The 22,515-nt window shown below is 26.1% G+C and overlaps 2 protein-coding genes across 3 annotated transcripts in view; both read right to left on the reverse strand.

Annotated features, from left to right (window-relative positions):
* Nucleotides 1-971: 971 nt before the first annotated feature.
* Nucleotides 972-10,199, reverse strand: LOC100210668 (7-methylguanosine phosphate-specific 5'-nucleotidase A). 2 transcript variants are annotated; one of them, XR_010638987.1, is made up of 12 exons: nt 9,955-10,199; nt 7,173-7,271; nt 6,813-6,882; nt 6,687-6,733; nt 6,517-6,560; nt 4,480-4,521; nt 4,275-4,364; nt 4,129-4,205; nt 3,210-3,295; nt 3,024-3,119; nt 2,805-2,893; nt 972-1,486 (listed from the first exon to the last, which is right to left on the reverse strand). XR_010638987.1 is itself a non-coding variant. In XM_065799270.1 (12 exons), exons 1-12 carry the CDS (start codon nt 10,078-10,080, stop codon nt 1,382-1,384), a joined length of 990 nt encoding a protein of 329 aa, XP_065655342.1. In that variant the 5' UTR covers nt 10,081-10,197; the 3' UTR covers nt 972-1,381. The 2 variants fall into 2 exon arrangements, 1 of the variants encoding a protein (XP_065655342.1); XM_065799270.1 differs by having other exon boundaries at nt 2,805-2,912; nt 9,955-10,197.
* Nucleotides 10,200-10,561: 362 nt separating this feature from the next.
* Nucleotides 10,562-22,515, reverse strand: part of LOC100197537 (dnaJ homolog subfamily C member 7) — a 37,043-nt gene continuing 25,089 nt past the window's right edge. The window contains exons 9-14 of the mRNA XM_065799269.1: nt 16,411-16,484; nt 16,128-16,274; nt 13,628-13,686; nt 13,100-13,193; nt 12,786-12,851; nt 10,562-10,773 (exon numbers count right to left, since the gene is read on the reverse strand). Of these exons, the coding sequence (XP_065655341.1) occupies nt 10,724-10,773; nt 12,786-12,851; nt 13,100-13,193; nt 13,628-13,686; nt 16,128-16,274; nt 16,411-16,484 (490 nt within the window). The 3' untranslated portion in view covers nt 10,562-10,723. The remainder of the gene's footprint in view (nt 10,774-12,785; nt 12,852-13,099; nt 13,194-13,627; nt 13,687-16,127; nt 16,275-16,410; nt 16,485-22,515) is intronic.

Below are 22,515 nucleotides of genomic sequence, written 5' to 3' on the forward strand. Positions count from 1 at the left end.
CATATCTGTATTTATCTATAATCACAAATTTAGATAAAACCTTTACCTTGAAGCAGTTATTATAAGTGATACGCAAGTATTGGAGATATTACTCAGTTATAAATGAAATAAGCAAAATGTTGGAGATATTATAAAACGCTGCTTTAAAATATAACGATGACTTTTTGACTTATAAAATCTGACAAAAAAGTTTCCTGTGCTCTCTTGAATTCATTACATAATGAACATTATGAATTCATAACATAATTAACTTCTTAATTTACTACTTTATCGGTAAAATTGGAGTGATCAATATTATGTTATTTGGGTATACTAATCAGGATTATATTAATGTTTTTAAAAACCTTTATAAAATATTGTATTGTAATAAAGGGATAAATCAAAAAAAGGCAAACCACCACTAAGTGTCTATAAGTCTGGAATTTTTATGGTGTCCATTAGATTTTGTTAATTCAACTTTTATACAAAATAGCAACTAATATACCGGTTCAGTATATTATTTGCTATTTTGCTGATGTTTTAATTTTTATATTAAACAGAGATGGCTCTTTAGTAACTTATGTGAAAAAAAAAGTTTTTTTCTTCATGAGAACTTGAATGACGAGTAGAAAATAAAAAAAAAACCAAACTAAAGAAAAAAAATTTACTACGAAAAACTATATTGTATATAAGAAATTTAATAAAAAAATGTATTTTGATGCAAAAAGATCCAACTTAAGTTAAAGCAATTTCTAAACAAACAACAACCATCATATTATCGTCATTAAAAATGCGCCAACCTTTATATTGTAGTCAATATAAAATTTTTTCATTTGGGACAACTTTAAATGAAATATGTAGGTCAGTCGAACTACTATAAAAATTTGGACTGGTCTTAAACCACGTCAGAATGATAAATGATTACCTAAACTATGTTAAGCGTTCATAATTATTTACGATTATTGTATTTTTTTATAAAATCAAAAACAAAATAACACCTTGAAACAATTATTCCTATTAATAAATATTTCTTTACAAACCGCTTCATATCAACTATGTAAAAATACATTATGTATTAAAATATTATGTATAAAAAATAATGTAGAAGTAAAAACATGTAAACGAAATGCTGAACCAAAATAATGAATATATATATATATAAATACAAACTAAAATAAGAGGCATATATTCTTATTTGTTGATGCCGGATAAATAATTCAACAAAGTATAATACAAGTGTAACAGAAAAACAGAATTAACTAAAAAGCATGGCTATAAACATTATTAAAAAAAAATTACATGCCAGGATTAATCAAAAAATTAACTATACTATAAATAAACTACTGTGTTGCGTAATGCCCTCATTGGTGATGCATACCACAATTTACCAACTAAATACTAATTAGCACAATAATGCATGCAAAAAAACAGTTAGTCTATCTAGATTCGCGTCATTGGTCAAGACTACATCGTATACTTCTAAGTACGCATTCAAAGATTCTTCGGTCTAAAAAAACAAATATTTTGTTAACTTCTCGAAAAGCACTTCTAAATATTGTAAAACCCAAAAGCTAAAGCTATTGAAAAAGATCATCTTTAAACAAAAACTACTTTTTTTAGCAAATAAATCCAAACTTAATAATATATTTTGACATTCGTATCAAATAAAATCTTCAAATTTAGTTGGGCAGCAGTAGCGACGCCTAACTTACAAGTCCTTTGCAATTAGTGTATAAAAGATTTAGCCGAAAGATTAGCAATATATAATGTATAGCGAATATAATAAGTATGTATATAGCGGATATACGATATATAATATATAGCGGATATTATAACAAATCAAGTGACAATAGTAACCAAAGAAAGAATGTTATAGACGTAACTGAACTCATTACTATTTTGCTACTAAAATCACAATTAGATATAAATAATAACGGATTTTTTAAATATAACATCTTATTTTGCAACTTATTGAAGTCCCATAAAACTACAATAAATTAAAAAATAATTAAAGTATTACATTTGATAATTTTAATTATAATTCATAGTATTACTGATACCTAGCAGATTTTTTGAATAAGATTCCAAAATCATTACAGCTACCGTTTTACCTTTTATATATTTTTTGTGCGCTTTAATTTTGCAAAATTTAATTTTTTTTTCTATATGAAATGTTATGTTATACTTGATTGTAGCGACTGGATTTGCTCAGGTTGTTCGGGCAGATAGTTTGTTTTATACTTTGATGGTTTCAATTTGTTTTATAAAATTACGCGAATTTTAAACGCGAGAAAGAAAAATATTTTGTTACTGTTTGTCTGTTTGTCATTAACTTATTTACTCTATAAACTATGACACGATTTCCAGTCTATGGATATCCGAATTTAATCATGACAAGACCTTAAAGACAATATCACTATTATCTAAACTTGTTGAACAAGTTTACATTATTAATGTTATAAGTAATATATACAAATATATAATAAATATTAAAATATAATCCACACGAGTTCACACGTAATCAAAATCAGTCATGAAAAATGACCGATGGCTGATCGTTTTTGCCGGACAAAGCATTACATGTGTCGGAAAATATATAATGCCCAGTGCTTTTTTTGAACCCTGCACTAAACATACTTATTGACTAAAGTGTTTTATTTTAAATAGTTTGATGTTAAATTAAAAATTATTAAGGGAATCTTTTTAAAACCTTTTTGTTAACTGAAACCAGTATTGTACTGAACTAGAAAAAAAAACTCGAAAATATCTTTAGATATAAGACATTAAAAACATTACATGATACAACATATAACAAAAATAGTTACCTTTTCATTTAGAAAGCCAATTTTTAAAACGTTCTCACTGGGAAAAATTCCGTCAGCCATTGAAGGATCACCCAATGTATCTCCCATTACTATTAAATTAGTACGATCCTTAATTGAATATTTTGATTCAAAATCAGATAATAAAAATATACACAAGATATAAAAAAAACTTTAATCATAAAAAAAAAAGAGAAATAACAAACATTCTATTAATTGTACCTTATGTTTCTCAAAATAATCTGTTCTTTGTTTTAAATGTTGATTTTTGTTAAAAGAGTGTATCATTTCGTTGCCCCTCAAACCAGTAGCCAAACCCTATAAAAATTGGTTTAGTTTTCTCAATAAATATATGTAAATCTCTGGCATATCGAACTAAAACTATCATTAAAACTTTTTATAAATTACCTCACTATTAAATGTATAAAAATTAGCTGTTATTGAAATATTTCTAGTCAGTTCCGCCTGTTGAAGCATCACTTCATTAATTATGTCTAAAAAAAATGCCTAATAATGGTGAATATATATATATATATAAATAAATACATACATACATACATACATACATACATACATATATATATATATATATATTTACATGCATATATATATATCTGCCCTTGTTTATATACATCTAACATTTAATCGCCTACCTCATTATTCCTAATTCCGAGAGCTGATATATATATGTATATATATATATGTATATATATATATATATATATATATATATATATATATATATATATATATATATATATATATATATATATATATATATATATATATATATATATATATATCAAAGTAACATTAAATAGACTATTTTTTTGCATTACAGAAAAAACATAATTATCTAATTTAGTATAAATCTATATAAAATTAATAACTCTGTAAAAGAAAAAAACATGATAATAAAATAATGAACTATTTCAGAAAAAAGTTCCAAGATTTCAAGGAATTATTGCTTTAAGGGGTTTTATCTAGGACTTTTCCAGGACCTACCAAATTCCAGGACTTTTTCAGGTTTTCAAGTATTGCTGGCCACACACACACACACACACACACACACACACACACACACACACACACACACACACACACACACACACACACACACACACACACTCACATGTGACCTACACATGGCTATAGAAAGTGTATGAAATTTATAAATTTTGAAATATTTATTTATAAGCAGCATTCAAAGCATAAACTGATAATAAAAGCCTCTAGATTTTATATTTCTATTATATAACACCATAGCGACTTTTTCTACAAATTGTAACAAATATTATAAAAGTATAAAACTTCTATATAAAAATACCTCCAAGACCTGCAGAAACAATAAGTAGCGGAATATTTTTTTCATGAAGTAAATGAAAAAATTGGTCAGCTCCATCTCTAAATAACAACATTTATAGAGAATATTTTTGCGATCACAAAATTTTATATATGAAAACCATACTTTACCTTAGAACTACTCTGCTATTTCTAACCATATCAGGAATTTGACGTTTTTGAACACCAGCATTCACTGCAAGCATAAATGCTTCTGCCCACCTACAATATTAACTTACTTTGAAAAATCACAAGTAATAAAAAAATACTCAATGAAAATAATAAAAAAATACTCAATGAAGTTTATTATTAATATTTGAATATTGAATACACTCACCAATCAACCATATAAGGAATTTTTGCTTCTTCAGTGATAGTGCTAAAATAACAATATTGAAATTTTCATTATTCTCCAACCTGGACTTAAATTGACATTAAAGTAACCACATAAATTAGGCCTGAAATAAAGTCAAATAATAAGTGAGCTTGGAAAAGAACTGGATGGCTTGGAATGGAACAGGAAAACTAGAGTTTCTTGATAGAATTATGGAATGAGATTTACGCCACCATTCTCAACGAATATCATCTGGCCAGAATTTAAAAATTGCGAGAGAATAACTAAAACTTTGTTGTCTTGAAATCTTCCAACAAGATGTCAAGACAACAACTCTAAACATACATCAAAGAAAACAAGAGCTTTTTTATCCAGAAGCAGATTGAGTTATTTGAATGGCTGACCTAAAGTTCAGATCTTAATCCAAATGATTACCTGTGGGCCATTTTGGATCAAAAAAGTAGCATTAAAAAGAAGAGCTAAACACCATGCTCCAAGAAGCTTGGACTCAAACCAGACAAAGAAATTATTTGAATCAATGCAAAAATGACTTGCAGAAGTCATAAAAGCTAAAGGTGGAACAACTTAATATTAAAAAGTCAAGAACCATATTTACTTGGAGAAACATTTTATATAATAAAAAGCTTATTTACTTAAAGAAATATTTAAAAATTTTGTTCAAATATTTATTTAATGTTAAAAAAATCCATAGTTTGAATGCTTTGTCAAGTTTTTAGAAACTAAAGTTAATTAATGTAATTTTTTTTTTTTTTTGCTTAATGAATTCTTAATCAAATTTTAATTAAGAATTCAATAAGTTAAAATTTACTTTTTTAAAAAATAATTTTGTTTTGATTATTATCTTTTCTACTGTGTGTGTTTATGTGTATATATATATATATATATATATATATATATATATATATATATATATATATATATATATATATATATATATATATATATATTACTATCAGATTCTCCTTCAGCAAGATCATCAGGATGACCTCTCTTTTGGCAGTATTCCTGATGATCCTGCTGAAGGAGAAACTGACAGAGTAGAAGCTCAAGCTAGATTAGTGCTTTCTTTATTAATTTATTACTGCGCTGTTTTTTAAGAACACTGAGCACTCTTTTTGCAAAATAAACTAACATATTTGACATTCTGAATAACTATAAAAAACAATATACACTTTTAAGCTCCATATTTCAAATAACAATTACTTTTTGCAAATTTGGATATGAGAAGTAAGCATTTGGAGTAAGATGCTGTGAAAGTATTTTACTTGTAAAATAACAAAAATTTTACTATTTTTTGAAAGAATTTTTTTTCTTCTGAAGACTCAGCACTGTTGTCAAAAAGATATCTTGATTCAATTAACTCTATTGCATGCGCAATCCCTGATAATTTTAGCCTTTCAGGGAGCACATAATTTACCATCTCCTCAGTCTTCTCTTCATCCACAAAGCAATCATTGATTAAAATAAATTCTAGAAAATATTGATCTGTGAAACACTTGTCTCACTTGTACAAATCTATGTTCCTGTAATTGTCAACAGTAAGGTCCTTAACTAAACCATATGATCCAAATCGATTGATTCTTTCTACTTGATTTTATTAAAACAACAGGGAACCTTTTATTGAAATATTTTAGAAAATATGTTTAGAGCCGCAGAAAGAAATTGACAATTACGCACTGGCTGTTGTTGATAATAAAAACAATGTTATTGGACATTTACAAAAAGGGGAAATTGGAAAATAAGCTAAAACAATTTTATTTACTTGAAAATTAACTAGTAAATAAAAAAACAATTTCTTCTGATTATTTGTCTTTTTAAACAAGTCAAAAACTTCAGAAAGAATTTGATTAACTTTCATTCCACGGGGTATAAAAAATAAATGTTTCTTTCCTTGACAAAAAAAAAAACATTAACAAAAAAACAATTTAAATTTGTTGATATTGATAAGATTTCCACTTCAAATTGATGATAAAATTCTTTTATCAATAAATTCAAACACAACATATTGCATAAACTTACGTGGACATTTCAATAGGATGGTATTTTTCATGCAGAGATAACAACTAGAAGTAAAATTTAGCAAGTTCAACAACAACAGATCTGTAAGAAATTTTACAAACAGTCAATTTTTTTATTTACATAAAGATTGAAATATTACTCATAAAAAATTTCAAACTTTAAAGTTTTACCTGTTTTTTAACATATGTTGGAAAGTATTGCGAGTGTTCAACAACACCTAAATTTTGTATTTAAGATAATCTTTTAAAGTCAACAAACAATTACAAAAAAATATCAAAAATTCATTTTTTTCTCACCAAAGCTTGTAAATCCCTTTTCACCCTCTACAAAATGTTTACTTAATGTTCGGTCAAAATCTGACAATACCTAAACAGAAATGAATTACCACATTTGTACATACTATTTATGATAAGAAGCTCTATTGATAAAGCACTAACTTTATGTTCAAAAAGTATAAAAAATTAAATTTACTACTTTTTATAAACTCTGGTACTGAATTGAAAAATTGTTCGCAAAAGCTGCCATGAATTCACAAAAGCTGCTATGAGTTCACAAAAGATTCAAAAAAATTTTCTTTTTATAGAACTTTGGTGTGAATGAAGAGTAAATTTTGAAAATCAAAGTTTCCAAAAAAAATACACATGAACAAAAAGTACCTGAAGTTTATTTCCACCATCTTCAAAAAATCTTTTTATTTTCTCGCGGAAAAAAACAATGTTTTTGATAAAAACTTCCTTATGATCAAAAATGAGCACCTGAAGAAAAAAGTGACAAATAAGAAACTCATAATCTGATTGTGGTGTTGATGTGTTGTTTTATATTTGCAACAAATTATTCATCAACTATGAATCCTTTACTTGTTTAAAGCCATATTTTTCTAATGCTTAGCATTTTTATCTTTTAATTTCACTACAGACATTTATTTTATGTTTTTAAAAAAAGACATAAAAATGTACATATGCAGTATATTTTTTATAAATATAAATTTATTTATATGAATGTATGTGTGTATTTGTGTGGCATTTATGTATGTATGTATGTATGCATGCATGCATGTATGTATGTATGTATGTATGTGTGTATGTATGTATGTATGTATGTATGTATGTATGTATGTATGTATGTATGTATATGTGTGTGTATGTATATATATATATATATATATATATATATATATATATATATATATATATATATATATATATATATATATATATATATATATATATATATATATATATATATATATGTATATATATAACACATATAAATAAATGAAGCATTAGACACACACAAATGATGTCATAAAAAAACAGGAAGTTGCAAGGGCTTCATACATCGACTATCTTATAACTTGTTGCCACAAAGGAGTGCTGCTACATCAAGTGAGGGTTTGGCACGAGGCAACAATCTTTTCTTTCATTACTTCATTACTCTTTGCTTTTTTTCTTCATTTTTTTGAAAAATTAAAGTGCACATTTTTACATTAGGAGCACAAAAGTTATATTGGGACTTTGCGTCCTTAGATATGGCTTAAGTATAGTGTATATATATATATATATATATATATATATATATATATATATACGCACACACACACACACACACACACACACACACACACACACACACACACACACACACACACACACACACACACACACACACACACATATACATATGTTTAACTATAAATGTCTGTTTAAATAACATTTATAGACATAATGGCATCACATAACATCAGATATCAACAAACTTTGACTTTTCCAGCTAACCAGTCATGAATTCAGTTTTATGACTACTTTTGTTTAATTTCAAATTAAATTTACAAGAAACAAGATTTAAACTCCAATTTTTTTTAGATTATAAGAGTAACAATAAAACAATCTTAATGTTGCAAAAAATTTTAAAATAAAAACTTCAGCATTAGTTCTTTGTTGACATTATAAAATCTTTTATAATGCCAACAAAGAATTGAGGAAAACTTACCTAATAATAATAAAATAAAAATGATGTGTTTTTAATTTTTTCTTGGACATTTTAATGCTTTATTGGAGAGCAATATAAAGAAGAATTTGTCTTTATTATTGAGTAAGATTCATGTGTGTGAAGTTTATTCGAGTAAATGGGTGTGCAATTTATTTGAGTTTTAATTTATTGAGTAGAATTAATGCGTGTGAATTTTTTTATAAGTGTCAATGCATGTGAAATTTTTTTAAATTATATCAAAAAAAGTTGAATTTATGTTCCATTTGTGACAGCATTTTACTACTTGACAATTACTGAGCCTATAATGATTTACTATTATTTTTTTTCTTTAACAATTTAATGGATTCATCTACAACTCACTTATACTACAATCATTGGGTTAAATACGAATTTGTATTTGGTAAAAATGGGCTAATTTGGCATACTTGTATAATTATTGTATTTGATAATAAAAACTCTTAAATAATTGTATTTGTAAATTGATTGAAATGTATTTGCAGCTCCATTAACAAGTTTAAGCAGAGATTTTATTAGAAAATACCAAGAAGTTTGTTTTTTTTCTTTCATTTTTAACACTAAAATAAATTAAAAGTTTGTTATTAAGGGGTATTTGTAAAAAGACTTGTTTTCATTCTTCTATTTAGTACACTATTCTATCAGTCTTGTCTTAAATTTTTTTTTTTTCTTAACCTAGAGTACAAACATTTCTATTTGTATTTAAAAAATCTAAATTGCATATATTTGTATTTAAAAATCTAGAATTAATGTATTTGTACTTGATTAGACATATTTGACCCCAACCCTGGCTACAATTATCTCTAGAAGCAGAAAATTAAAACAAATTAAATGTTCAAAATTAAAACAAACAAAAATAAAAATTAAAACAAATTAAATGTTTAAATTTTAAACTTTAATTAGTTATTAGTTGTTATTAGTCCTCTATTTAAAACTATTTTTATTTTTTACTCTTATTTTGAATTTTTTATTTTAAGTAAATTTTTTATTTAGCTAGTGCTAAAATTAATAAAACCACTAAAAACTGAATGTTAAGATTTTCAGCTTCATTTAGTTGCTAAAATTTTTAAATTCAAACAATTGAGATATAAGGTATCATTTCAGATTATTTACTATTTGATTTGGAATTACTTAGATTTATTTATGGAAATTAAAATAAATATGTAGACCCATAAAGAAATGACAACATGTAGCAAAATGTGGAGATTTATTGTGTCCTTTGGATTCATAATAACTTAATACTTTTCTTAAAAATCTTTTATTTATTATTAGTGTCATATTGTGTAGTCTTCTATTATTAGTGTCATATTATGTAGTCTTCTATAGTTATGTTTATGCTTGTGAAAAGAATAATAAAAATTTCTACAGTTGAAAAAAAAAAAAAAAATCCTATGACAAAGAAAATTAACAAGTAGGAAATTGAAAAAAACTTACTATTTCATGAACTTTTTTTTTAACCAACTGCTTTTTGTTATGTATTTTGTAAATAAAATATCCACCAAGACATGCAGCAGTGCTTGCAATAATAGCTGTTGCTATGTGATTAATATACTTTATCATGACTTATCTTTTTTTTTTATCAATCTTTTTTTGCAAAATTAACTGGAGGAAAAAAATAACTTTAAAATTTTAAAAGTGATTGCAACTTATCTTTAAGAAAATATAAATTAACAGGTCTTCAAGCATAACATCTTTTTATATAAAACAAATAAAACAATGACTGCGATTAAAAACAATGACAACTATTAATTAGGAACCATGACAGTTATTAATAACCATGACAACTATTAAAAACACACTAATATGTTATACATAGGCAGGAAAGTACAATTAAAAAAGGAAGACAATAAGTATTTGTAGAAACTTTTCTTTTATTATATTCTTTTATTCTTGATTACTATATTCTTTAGTTTATTTTACTATACAATTTAATCCAGTAACAATAAAAAATGTCAAATGTTTTTGATTATTATGAAAAAATATACAAAGTAAACTGAAGTGTAACATATTTGATGCATTGGTAGAAAATAGAACATAAAACTGTATACAAATTTGTAATGATTAAACATCTGACATAAATTACATTTAAAAATTGATGTATTGAACATTCGAACATTTTGTCCTTTCACTGTTTATGAAGCTTGATTAAGTCTCATATTTGTACTGTAAACTTCAGATAGTAGCTACTCCAATAAAAGTAATGTTAACCAAATGAAAACGAGAACCCTCCTGGAAATTGACTGTGTTGACCACCTAAATTTCCAAATAAAAAAAAATTTAATTTAGAAAAACATAGGGTTGTTAGGATTATTACTTTCATTGGTTTAGAAAATTTATTGTTGTTTGTAACTTGGTTAGAAGATTGTTTAGTATTAAGAACTATTATTACAAAACAAACTTTAGAGTAAATATGTATATAACCAGAAATATGTATATAACTAGAAATATGTATATAACCAGAAATATATAACCAGGGGTCAAAATTCAATACCAAAATTTTTTTTAGAGAAAAAATTTTAAAAAATTGTATTAAATTACTTATATTGAATTTTGAAACAAATAAAAAATTGTTTTTTAATAAGTGATGAAATTTTTTTTTAATATTTTTCTTTCTCTCTCTCAATGAAATATTATTATTTCTCTCTCGAGATGGGTACTCTTAGGTGCTTAATACACAGTAGGGGATAGTTATTAATTTTGGGGAATTTCAAAAACAACAACATCTCATTACCAAAAAAAAATAAATCAGAAAATATATATATCAGTCACTGATAAGAAAAAAACTTTCAGTGTAATCAGGCTTTAATAATTGTTGACTTGTAAAAATCTTGTAATCTTGATTTGTCAAAAATTAGGTTTTAGTTTACTTCTCACTATAGTATAAAACTTAAACAAGCGTAATGAAACCTAAAAAAAAAAACTGTCGAAACTATGTTGAAAATAAAAATTTTTGTGTTCTCTAAAAAAATTCCTACTCACACTTTTATTAAACCCAGCTGTTTAATGGATCTTGAATAAAATTGCCACACACCCTCTTTTATTCTACCACTCTCTCCCCTTGCATTAAGCACAGAAGAGTACAAAGCATAATTTTTGTTAAAATATCTTTCATTTTTAGTTCAACTAATAGCAATATTTTCATTAATGTATGACTAAACAGTAGATTTAAAATCACAGAAATATTAAAACCTATTGTATAAAATCACTTAGTTAAGTGTTCGTTATATACAGGGGTCAAAATAAATTTCTCACATTGGCACCTCAGGACCGCTTTTGAGACCTGTTTGAGGGGGGCAATTAAACATTGCTCATTTTTACTGAAAGAGTGAATAATGATTTGTTACCCTCCTCTAGCAGGTCTCAAGAATGGTCAAAGGGGCGGCAATGTCTGACACTTATTTTGACCCCTATATTTAACCAACATTTAAGTAAGTGGTTTTATACAATGGGTTTTTATAATTCTGAGATTTTAAGTCTACTGTCTAGTTATACATTAATGAAAAAATTGCTATTATACAATATCAAACTACTTCCACTAATACTAATTTTAAACTGTTTACTTTAATAACAATATCAAACTGTTTACAAGGTTAGATACAATTAAGCAAAGAGCAATTTTATCAACAATTCTAATGTTCAACTAAATTTGATTTGACTTGATCAATTTTTAAAACTTTGAAATGCAAAACCATGTGACAAACTTCTCACTACTTAATGTTTGACAATTATCTTTGTTTTACAAAACTTGGAATTTATTTTGTCACTGACACTTCCTCCAACTTAAAATAAATTCAGCAACTTGTTCACCCAGTCTTTTTAATTAGTCTCACTCAACTAGCATTACTGAATCTAAACTCGACTGTGTATCCATTATTATGCATAAGTCTATGTTTGCTTTCATTTATGTATCTGAGCGCTAAGTAAATATTCCTCTATTTATAATAGAAGTGGTAAAAATAGAATCTATACAGATTTCATAAAAATATATAAATAAATCACAAATTTCATAATAATTATGAAGTATACTTTTATTTCTACTCAATTAATAAAATAATTCACTTTTTTACAACAAATGCAATACTATAAAAGCAACATCACACAAACACACACACAAAAAAATCAAAATTTTTAAGGATATAAAAGTTTATTGTTAAAAAAAGACTTCTTAAATGACAACAAAGAATATTATTGTTCATAACAATTTTAAATTTCTACAACTGAGGCAGTTAAAAATTGAAAAAAAAAACTGATAGAAAAAAACTAACCTCGGGAATGGAATCCGCCACCACCACCACCAAAGAATGTTTGGAATATCAAATTTGGATCAAAACCTTATGCATAAACAAAAAATTTTCCAGTAGCTTTAGATTTATTTTTTTACATTTAAATTACTTTATAATTGCAAAAATTAATTAATCTTATAATTTTATCAAATTATAATATCGAAGAATAACAAAAATGAGACAAAATATTGTAAATGACGAAACTAAAAGCTTTATACGGTTGTGAAAGTGATTAAAGCATGTTAATTATTGTAATTATTACAAAAATATTTTCTAAATGACTTAAATTTCTATACCTCCCATATCCATTCCACATTCTTCTAGATCTTGTCCAGAATCATACCTTTGTTTCTTTTGAGGATCTGACAAAACACTGTAAGCTTCACCTATCTATATACCAACAGAAATATAAGCTTCAAATTCATTAAAAAAACTTTTTTTTAAATAAACAAAATATTTATATCTTTAATGAATTGTTCACAAGCGCCATTTCGCAATTGAAAAATAAAATGTTTCAATAGTTGCAGTATTTAATGGTTTAGAAAATAAAAAACCTCTGATCAAACATATTAAATACATTAAAAATAAATATCAAAAATACTCTACAAAAAACTTTTAACGCATTTTTAAATGAGGTCACACTCAGCTATAGGTTTTATTTATAAGCGAAATTAGGAAACTAAGACACTTAATTTCTTATTGTGGTCAAATGATATAAAATAAATTTAAAAAATCTTAATAATGTTTAATTAAAAAACTGTTATTGAATATTTGAAGTTTAAAAATCATTTTTCTAGATCTTAAACTAATCATCAAGAAAATACCTCTTTAAATATAATTTCTTCTTTTTTCTTTTCTTCATCGGTTGAATTTGAATGACGATCTAAGGAATAAAATGAAAAATATAGGTTAAGGGTTTCCTACTGAACTCCTGCTTTTAAAGTAATCGGAGGTGTTATTTTTGTAACTTTTTGTGAAAAAAGTGTGAAAAACTATGGCCAGTGTTCAGTCAACAGAATTTAATGTTTACAAAATAGAGCAAGAAAAATTAATCATAGCATTAAACATGACTATCAAGAAACTAAAAAAAAAAGAAGAACAAAAGTGCTTGAAAATGCCAAACTTGTCAAATCAACAACCTTAGTAACATGGGGAAGCATTGTAAAATGGAAGGCCCACAAAATAATTAAAAGAACAACTACACTAAATAGATGTTGTTAGAGCCAAAAAAAAAAGGGAAGCGAGAAACTAAACTATTAATACATTTAAAATAATGTAATATTATTTGCATCTAAAGTATTAGATAAATCTAGTGCAATAAAAAAAGATAAAATCCAGGAAGTTTAATACAATTAACCTCAAAATTGAGGTTAAGCAAATTATAAAACTAAAATCGAAAACAGATAAGCAACCACCTTTTATTATTGTTTAAATAACAAGATAGATCATAATTCTATTTCAAAAGCAGCTAAACTATTGAAAAGTTTGAGTGAGTTTGAAAATGTTTTTAACAAGTTGATGCTTTAAATAAAATAAGATATAAACTTGATATAATTGCAGAATCCTTGCAATATTGTTATGGTATATGAAACAACAGAGTTGTCATAATTGTAAAATAGCTACTATTTTTTAACTACAGAAAATTAGGTCATAGAACTCATAGTATTTTATATACCTTGCGAATTTGACATGTATAAGAAGTAAACCACTTATATTAAAATCGATTATAAAAAAGCAAAATAAATCGTGCAGAAAAAATGTCATAATTAATCAATCAATTTAAAATCAAACAGTATTAAAACTAAAGTTACAATTTTTTCAACTTGTTCTACTTTTCCGATGTAAGAAGCAAGAAGCCTTGCAAATAAGCATCATGAATTTTATTTATTTACACAGGCGTACAAACCTGGCATAATTTTTATTTGTGAAATATTCTTTACTAGTAAACTATCTGGCTCTATTATTTGTCCAAAAGATTACTCAATCTATTGTAAGGACTGCATAAAAATAGGTGGTGGAAGTAGCTATCTACTGTAGAAATAACACTAAATCAGAACAAGTACAAATAGCTCAAACAGACACAGATAACGACTTGTCTGTGTAGAATTAAGTTTTAGCTTTCATAACCTTTGTTTAATCACATGTCACCACCCACCTTTTTACTCAACCTCATTTAATGGCCTCTATCAAACATATGACTTTAAAATTTAAATATATTGGTTATTCCAGAAAAAATAAATTTTATTATAACTGTTTGATAACAATCAAAAAACTAATCTTAAACAACTTCTTATTTACAAATCAAAATGTCATTGTTTTATAAACTAAAGGACACTGACGTATGTGACATTATCAAATAGTAACTTTACATTCAAAATTACATTGGTTTTGCATGCCGATACAGATGTGCTCTTCAATCACTTGATGTAGATGTTTGAAGGCAGTTTTATTCAGACATAAAATGTAGCATTTTATCAAAACAATAAATATAACTATTTACTTTTTATTTAATTATTTAAAAACTTAAAATGTATAGTGGGCTACATTTAAAGATAAATAAAAAAAGACACGAAGAAAAAATTTTTACTGTACCTTAAATTAGATTTAAAAAATTAATAATAAAATGTGTATTTTATCAAAATGTCTTGGCGTCTTGAAGTGGTTACCATTATAAATGGCTAACCTTAAACATTCTTTTAAAACATAAAAAATATTCAAAAGACTGTGCTTTTAAAAAAATTTTAAATTAAAAGAAAAATTATAAAACTCATCTTTTTTAAAAACTGTACTTGTTTATGTTTCCAAAAAATGAACTTATATTTTTAAGAAAAATTTGAAACAACTGCCAATTGGATCAAAAAAATATTTAATCAAATTTTTTTATTCAGGCAAGTCAGGGGATATCAATATACTTATTTTAAACCCCAAAAATTACTAACTCAATATTAATCGTGGGGTAAAGCCAACTAAAAATTTATTTTATACTTTTAATTATCAACATTTTGTTTACAAAACAATATTTTATACTGCTATGTCATACTATTTCATAGTATGACAAAGCATGGTATAAGATATTGATTAATAAACAACAACAACAAAAAAAAACTATAGCCTTTGTCTACTTTTAGGTTATTTGTTACTATATTGCATAATGAATTATTACCAGTTAAAATTCAATAACTTCTTAGAACAATATAAAATTACAGACCTTATAAGTTAAAAACAATGAAAAAATGAAAAAAATTATATTTAGAAAATTAATGAGTATAATAAAATAATAATAAAAAATAAAATAAAAATGATGCTTTAAAAAAAAAAACTTGCCTGGATGATGTTTTAATGCTTCTTTTCTATATGCTTTTTTTATATCTGCTTCTTGCGCTGATTTAGGGATGCCTAATATTTTGTAGTAATCTTTTCTTTTACTTTTCTTAAGTTCGAGTTTTGCTTCCTTTAAAAGATTTCTATTATCTAAAAATTTTAAAGTTTTTTTTTATATTACGTTAAAGAAAAAAAAAGATTTTGTTATAAATTATAAAATTTAAATAAATTATAAAACTTATTAAATTATAAAGATAATTTGTAAATTATAAAACTTAATACAAACCAGCACTATGATCCATTTTGCATATTTTTTCATAGTCATTTACTGCTTCTTGAAATTTTTCTGTATCCATATAACTGGAAAAAAATAATTATTATTAACATAGTAAAAAATATCATTATTAATATTTATTGTAACATTTTTTGACTTAATGTAGAGGTAATTTTAAGTTATTGTAACATTGTTTGACCTAAAGTAGAGGTAATTTCAATTTATTGTAACTATGTTTAACTTAATTTAGAGGTAATGTATAGATGTCTCATCCTTATGTTAAAAATTCATGTAATCACAATTACATGAATAATTAATATAGAGACAAGAATTGAGTTAAACTACTAACTAGCCTTTATTAAATAATTTAGCTTTAAAAAAAAAGCCATCCAACTAGTGATAAACAATGCTCAGTCATTTTTTCCAACAAAATAACTGTTGGCTTAGCAACCAAGGTAGCTTTTGTAGAAATAAGTTGCAACTTTATAAAAATGGGATAGAGACCCTAAAGAGATCTAATTATGTTTAAAATGCATTTGAGGACCTAAAGGTCTTGAGGTCTAAAAGACCTTGAGGTCAAAAAAAGAAAAGGCATCATTAGAAGAACCAGCCTAAATATGACAACAGTATTCTATACTAGGATGAACAAATCATTTATAGTGGTAAAGAATAGAATCAAGAATCATAGAATCATTGGTTTAAACCATGGTTTAAACCAATAAAAAAATGTTGGTTTAAACCAAATTAATGTTTTTTTAAAAAGATTTGAACTTACAACAGGAAACTAAAAGAGGGTTATGTTCACAAATAAAACTAATCTTCAATATAGATGATTTTTTTTGAATCCATGAGTTTTGTTTTCGTTTTTTCATAGAATAGAGTGATCAGTTTTATTATAGAACAGAGCAGTAATAAATTAGTAATAACACTTACTTATCTGTTTTCTTCTACAGGCTGTTTCTCCTTCATTAGGTTCATCAAGAAGCATTGCTTCCTGATGAACTTATTTAATCAGGAAGTTTTCTTAACGAAATATATATATATATATACATACATATATATATATATATATATATATATATATATATATATATATATATATATATATATATATATATATATATATATATATATATATATATATACATATATATATATAGATTTATATGTTTAGCAAAAGTATAAGTAGTTATAACATAATTTATTGATACCACAAAAATGTCTCAAAAAACTGGGCGCAAATGTGATATGATTTGGTTAAAATATACACGAGTGACTGTTCCAAAAAGAAAGGGGTGTAGAGTAGTTTGTAATGCGTGTAGAAAAGAAATTGAATGTCAAATTCAAAGAATGCATGAACATATAAAAAAGTGCAAGTAATCACAACCCCATGAAATTATGGATTCAATTGAATTAACTACTTCTTGGTAATTAAGGTGGAAGTACAGTAATTAAAATCAAAAAATTCATTTTTTCAAAAATTTAATTTTTGGCTAGTATAATTATTCTAAATTCCATTTTTTTTTTGGTTAACAAAAAAAACCATGATATCCACTTCTAGTATTAGTTTTAAATTATTTGATATCAATTTTTATCCATAGCAACACTTTGTTTATTCCGTTACTACGCGTTTTTACAATAAAAGTTATTCCACAAAAAGCAATAAACCCATCTCGCTATCAGCTGTACAAAAGGAATATTGTTATTCAGTTACTGCTTTTTGTTAATTGACTTGATTTATGCGCATACAATGCGCATAAATCAGTTTTAATACTATTTTGCTCTTGACAAGCTTGCTTTTTTCTATATACTACAGTCAATTTTTGTAATATCTTTTTCAAATAAAGGTGTTATGGGTGGATCGAAAAGAAAAGAAGCGTCAAAGAGACTATATCAAAATAAAAAATCAAAGTTTCACGGAAACAGATATAAAAAAAAATTTAATGAAACTACTGCTATACCTTCAGTTGATCAACTTCAGTTGTCAATTGACAACACTCCATGTTCATCATCCTTTAAGAAGTTGTTTAACAAAGAGATTATACAGGATCCTCAAAATATAAGTGAAGACTTTAACTTTATTATGAATTTTATTTTTCTGAAAAATGCAATAATGCTTCTCAAATGTCCAGAATGTGAAGAGTTAGTTAACTTTCAGCTTGATTCTTTAAAAAAATATGGCTTAAGTATTAGACTAAAAGTTTGTTGCAATAGTTGTGAATGGGAAACTGCTTTTTTTTCGTCTACTACTAGTGAAAAAAAGAACTGTAATGCAAAACAAAATTATCTAGTTAAAAATAAATGTGTTAGGCATAAACCTTTTGACTTAAACACTTGTGTAACAGTTGCATTTCGTGAAATGGGTAAAGGACTGTCAGCTATAGAAAACTTTTGTGGAATTATGAATATGCAACCGCTAATGAATAAAAACAGTTATAATAATACATTGCATATACTGTTGGATGTGTCTCAAAGTTTAGTTGATAAAAGCATGAAAAATGCAGTCGATAAATTACAACCTATCAGTGAAACATCTAAAGATATTACATGTGGGTTTGATGGATCATGGCAGAAACGTGGATATACATTGAACAATGGAGTAGTAACAGCTGTTGCGGTAGAAAATGGTAAATGTATTGACTTTGAAATTGAAACTAAAACTTGTAAGTTGTGTTCAATATGGGAGTTGAAAAAATACACTCATCCTGTTGAATACACTGAGTTTCATTATTAAAATCATCAAAAGTGTCAAATCAGTCACACTGGTTCAGCTTCTTCTATGGAATCAAGTGGTGTAATAAAAAATTTTTTGCGTTCCGAAAAAACAAACAATTTAAGATATACAACATTTCTAGGTGATGGAGATAGCAGTTCCTATGTTAGTGTTGTTGCTGTTAAGCCTTATGGAGATATTAAAGAAATTTAAAAAGCGGAGTGCATTGGGCATATTCAAAAACGTGTTGGTACTCGCTTAAGAAATTAAAAAAAAAAATAGTAAAGAAATTTTAGGTGATGGCAAAAAGTTAGGAGGAGCTGGTCGCTTAACAGAAAATGTGATAAATATATTGCAAAACTATTATGGCAAGGCAATAAGGCAGAACATTGGTAATTTATATGGAATGAAAAATAGTGTTGCAGCTGTACTTTTTCACTGTTCTGAAAATTGTGATGGTGAAACACGCCATCAGTATTGTTTGCGCACCAAAGATTCGGGGTGCAAATTCCAGGCTGACAAACTGACTGGAAAAGTGACATATAAAGAAAATATTTGTATTCCTGCTTCTGTGTGTGATGCTATCAAACCAATATTTATGGACCTTGGTTCCGATAAACTTCTTGAAAAATGTTTACACAGTAAAACACAGAATCCCAATGAGTCGTTAAATCAATGGATATGGAAGCAATCCCCAAAAGATCTATTTATTGAAGGACCTGCTCCAAGTATTGGAGTGGCATCAGCTGTGCTAAATTTTAATGATGGTCAACAATTTTCAAACAAGTTGTTTAATGACCTTGAAATGATATTTGGTATAAATGGGCAAAATTATGTATTGCATAAGGACACTAAACGAATATCTAAAGCAGAAAAGCAATGTACCCCTAAAGTAAAATCTAGAAGAAAAAAATTAAGAGCAATACGAAAAGGTTTTTGTGATCAAATTGAAACATTGGAAGGTGTGACATATAAAAGTGGAGAATTTTGAACTAACGTTTTTTACTTTTTTTTTTAAATTGCGTTTTTCTCAAAGTCATGTTTTTTGGGCTGGCGACAGAAATATTTTTAAAACTAATAATCAAAATTACTTGAAATTTGACACACCTATTTACTATATTAGTATCTACAACAAACACTAGAATAATCTTGAGTGCTTTTTTGGTTTGGTAATTTTCAAAGATTTTGTGTCATCATTTACCCCCAAAATTACCTTAATTCACATAAATGCAAATATTTTGTTATTTTTTAGACCTAATTTAAATCTTTTAGTTCACGACACAGTGCCACATGTAATATATCACCAGCTAAAATTTCAAATAAAAAAATATATCGGTTGCTGAAAAATCTCTGTCGCCCTCTACCCCATTTTTGGGCCTTTAGCAATTAATAAGTTAAAAATTATTTTTTATTAATTTTTTTGTATTATTTTTTTTAGCTGTTTAATGGCGTGTTAAACATTGTAGAAAAAAAAAATATGTAAAAGTTGAATATAAATATTTTTTCTCTCATTACTGTACTACCACCTTAAATGACTGCATTGTCATTTTAAATTTTATACTTTCCCAAAATTGTAAATATATATATTTAGAACAATTCAATAAACTGCAATTTTATTTTAAAGGTAACTCACCATCAACATCACAACAACAAATGAAAAGGTTTCAGCCCAATTCAACATCAGCTGATAAATATTTGAAAATTGATAAGTTTTTCACACGAACAAGCCTCAAAGAGAAAGATTTATTTGATCTGCAACTTGGTAGATTTATATACAGTACAAACTCTAGCTTCAGAACAGTTGAACACAAAGAATTTGAAAAATTTATCAATATGCTTCATCCAGGATACACTCTACCTAATATAACTCAAATTGGAGGAGAAATATTAAATAGGGTTTACACAGAAGAAATTGAAAAATGTAATGTATTGAATGGGAAAATTGTAGCCATGTCTTTAGATGGCTGGAGTAATGTACATAATGAACCTATAGTTTGTATCTCTGTAATTACAGATAAAATTAACATTTTAGTAGAAACAATCAACACTTCTGGTCATTCACATACTGGTGAATATCTTACACAATTAGCAAAAGAAGCAATAGATTCTGTAAGGCATAAATTTGGATGCAAAGTAAAAAGCTTTGTGACTGACAATGCAGCTAATATGAAATCAATGAGACAAGAGCTGTCATCTGAAAAAGATATTATCATAACTTATGGGTGTGCTGCTCATATACTGAATCTTTTAGCAAATGATCTTAACATTGAAAATGTGAGCAAGCATGTTACACATATAATAAAATATATAGGAAATAATCATCAAACTGGAGCAATTCATAAATTAAGCGGAGGAACAAAATTGCCACTTCCTACTGAAACTCGCTGGAATTCTGTATGTGATTCACTTGAAAAATATGTCAACAACTGGAGCATCATTTTCACAATGTTTGAAAAAAATAAAGACTTGGATCCCATGATTGGTAAAAAACTAAGTGATATACAGATAAAGCGAAACGCAGAGGATTTATTAAAAATATTAAAACCAATTGCAGTAGCTCTAGATAAGTTGCAAAGTGATCAAACAAAAATAAGTGACACTGTTGAAATTTTTAAAGATTTGATAAACAGTTTATCATTTTTATCAAACGAAAAAAAAAAAAAAATTGAATCTAGATACCTTCAGACTGTTAGTGATGCTCATTTACTGGCAAACACACTAGATCCTAGATATTTTGGATCTAATCTTTCTGAAAATGAAAATAAAGCTGTCATGAATTTCGCAGATAAAGAGTTCAAGAATTTGTTACCAATAATATTCAAATTAAAAGCCAAATCTGCTCCATTCGATAAAAGTTATTTGTATAGTAAATATGTTTTAAAAAATGTATCGCCAATAGAATGGTGGAAATCTCTAAAAATTGTGGATTGTAACATAGTGGATATTGAAGGTTTATTAAATGCACCAGCTTCTAGTGCTGGAATCGAAAGAACTTTTTCAACTTTTGGCCTTGTTCATTCTAAGTTAAGAAACCAATTAGGGGTAGAAAAAGCAGCAAAGCTTGTATTTATATATAGAACATTAAATAATGATGTATTGAATAATTTTGATGAAATATAACAGTAATATTGATAAAGAATATAGTTTACTCAAATAAAATGCGTTATGTTTTTTTTTTATTTAAAAAGATAACTAAATACAGCATTTTTAAATAAAAACCTAATTTAAACCAAAAAAACCATGGTTTTTTTGTTTTTTTTTCAAAAAACCGGTTTTTTTGCAACCCTGCAAACAGATACTTACTTTGTTATAGATTCTATATATAGTTTCCAAAAGAGGACAGAAGTAAAAGATAATTAGAGACATTAAACAGAGGATTCAGTAAGAGTGTTGCCATTCATTAA

Source organism: Hydra vulgaris, chromosome 06 (genome assembly GCF_038396675.1).
Source record: "Hydra vulgaris chromosome 06, alternate assembly HydraT2T_AEP".
Classification (NCBI taxonomy): Eukaryota; Metazoa; Cnidaria; class Hydrozoa; order Anthoathecata; family Hydridae; genus Hydra; species Hydra vulgaris.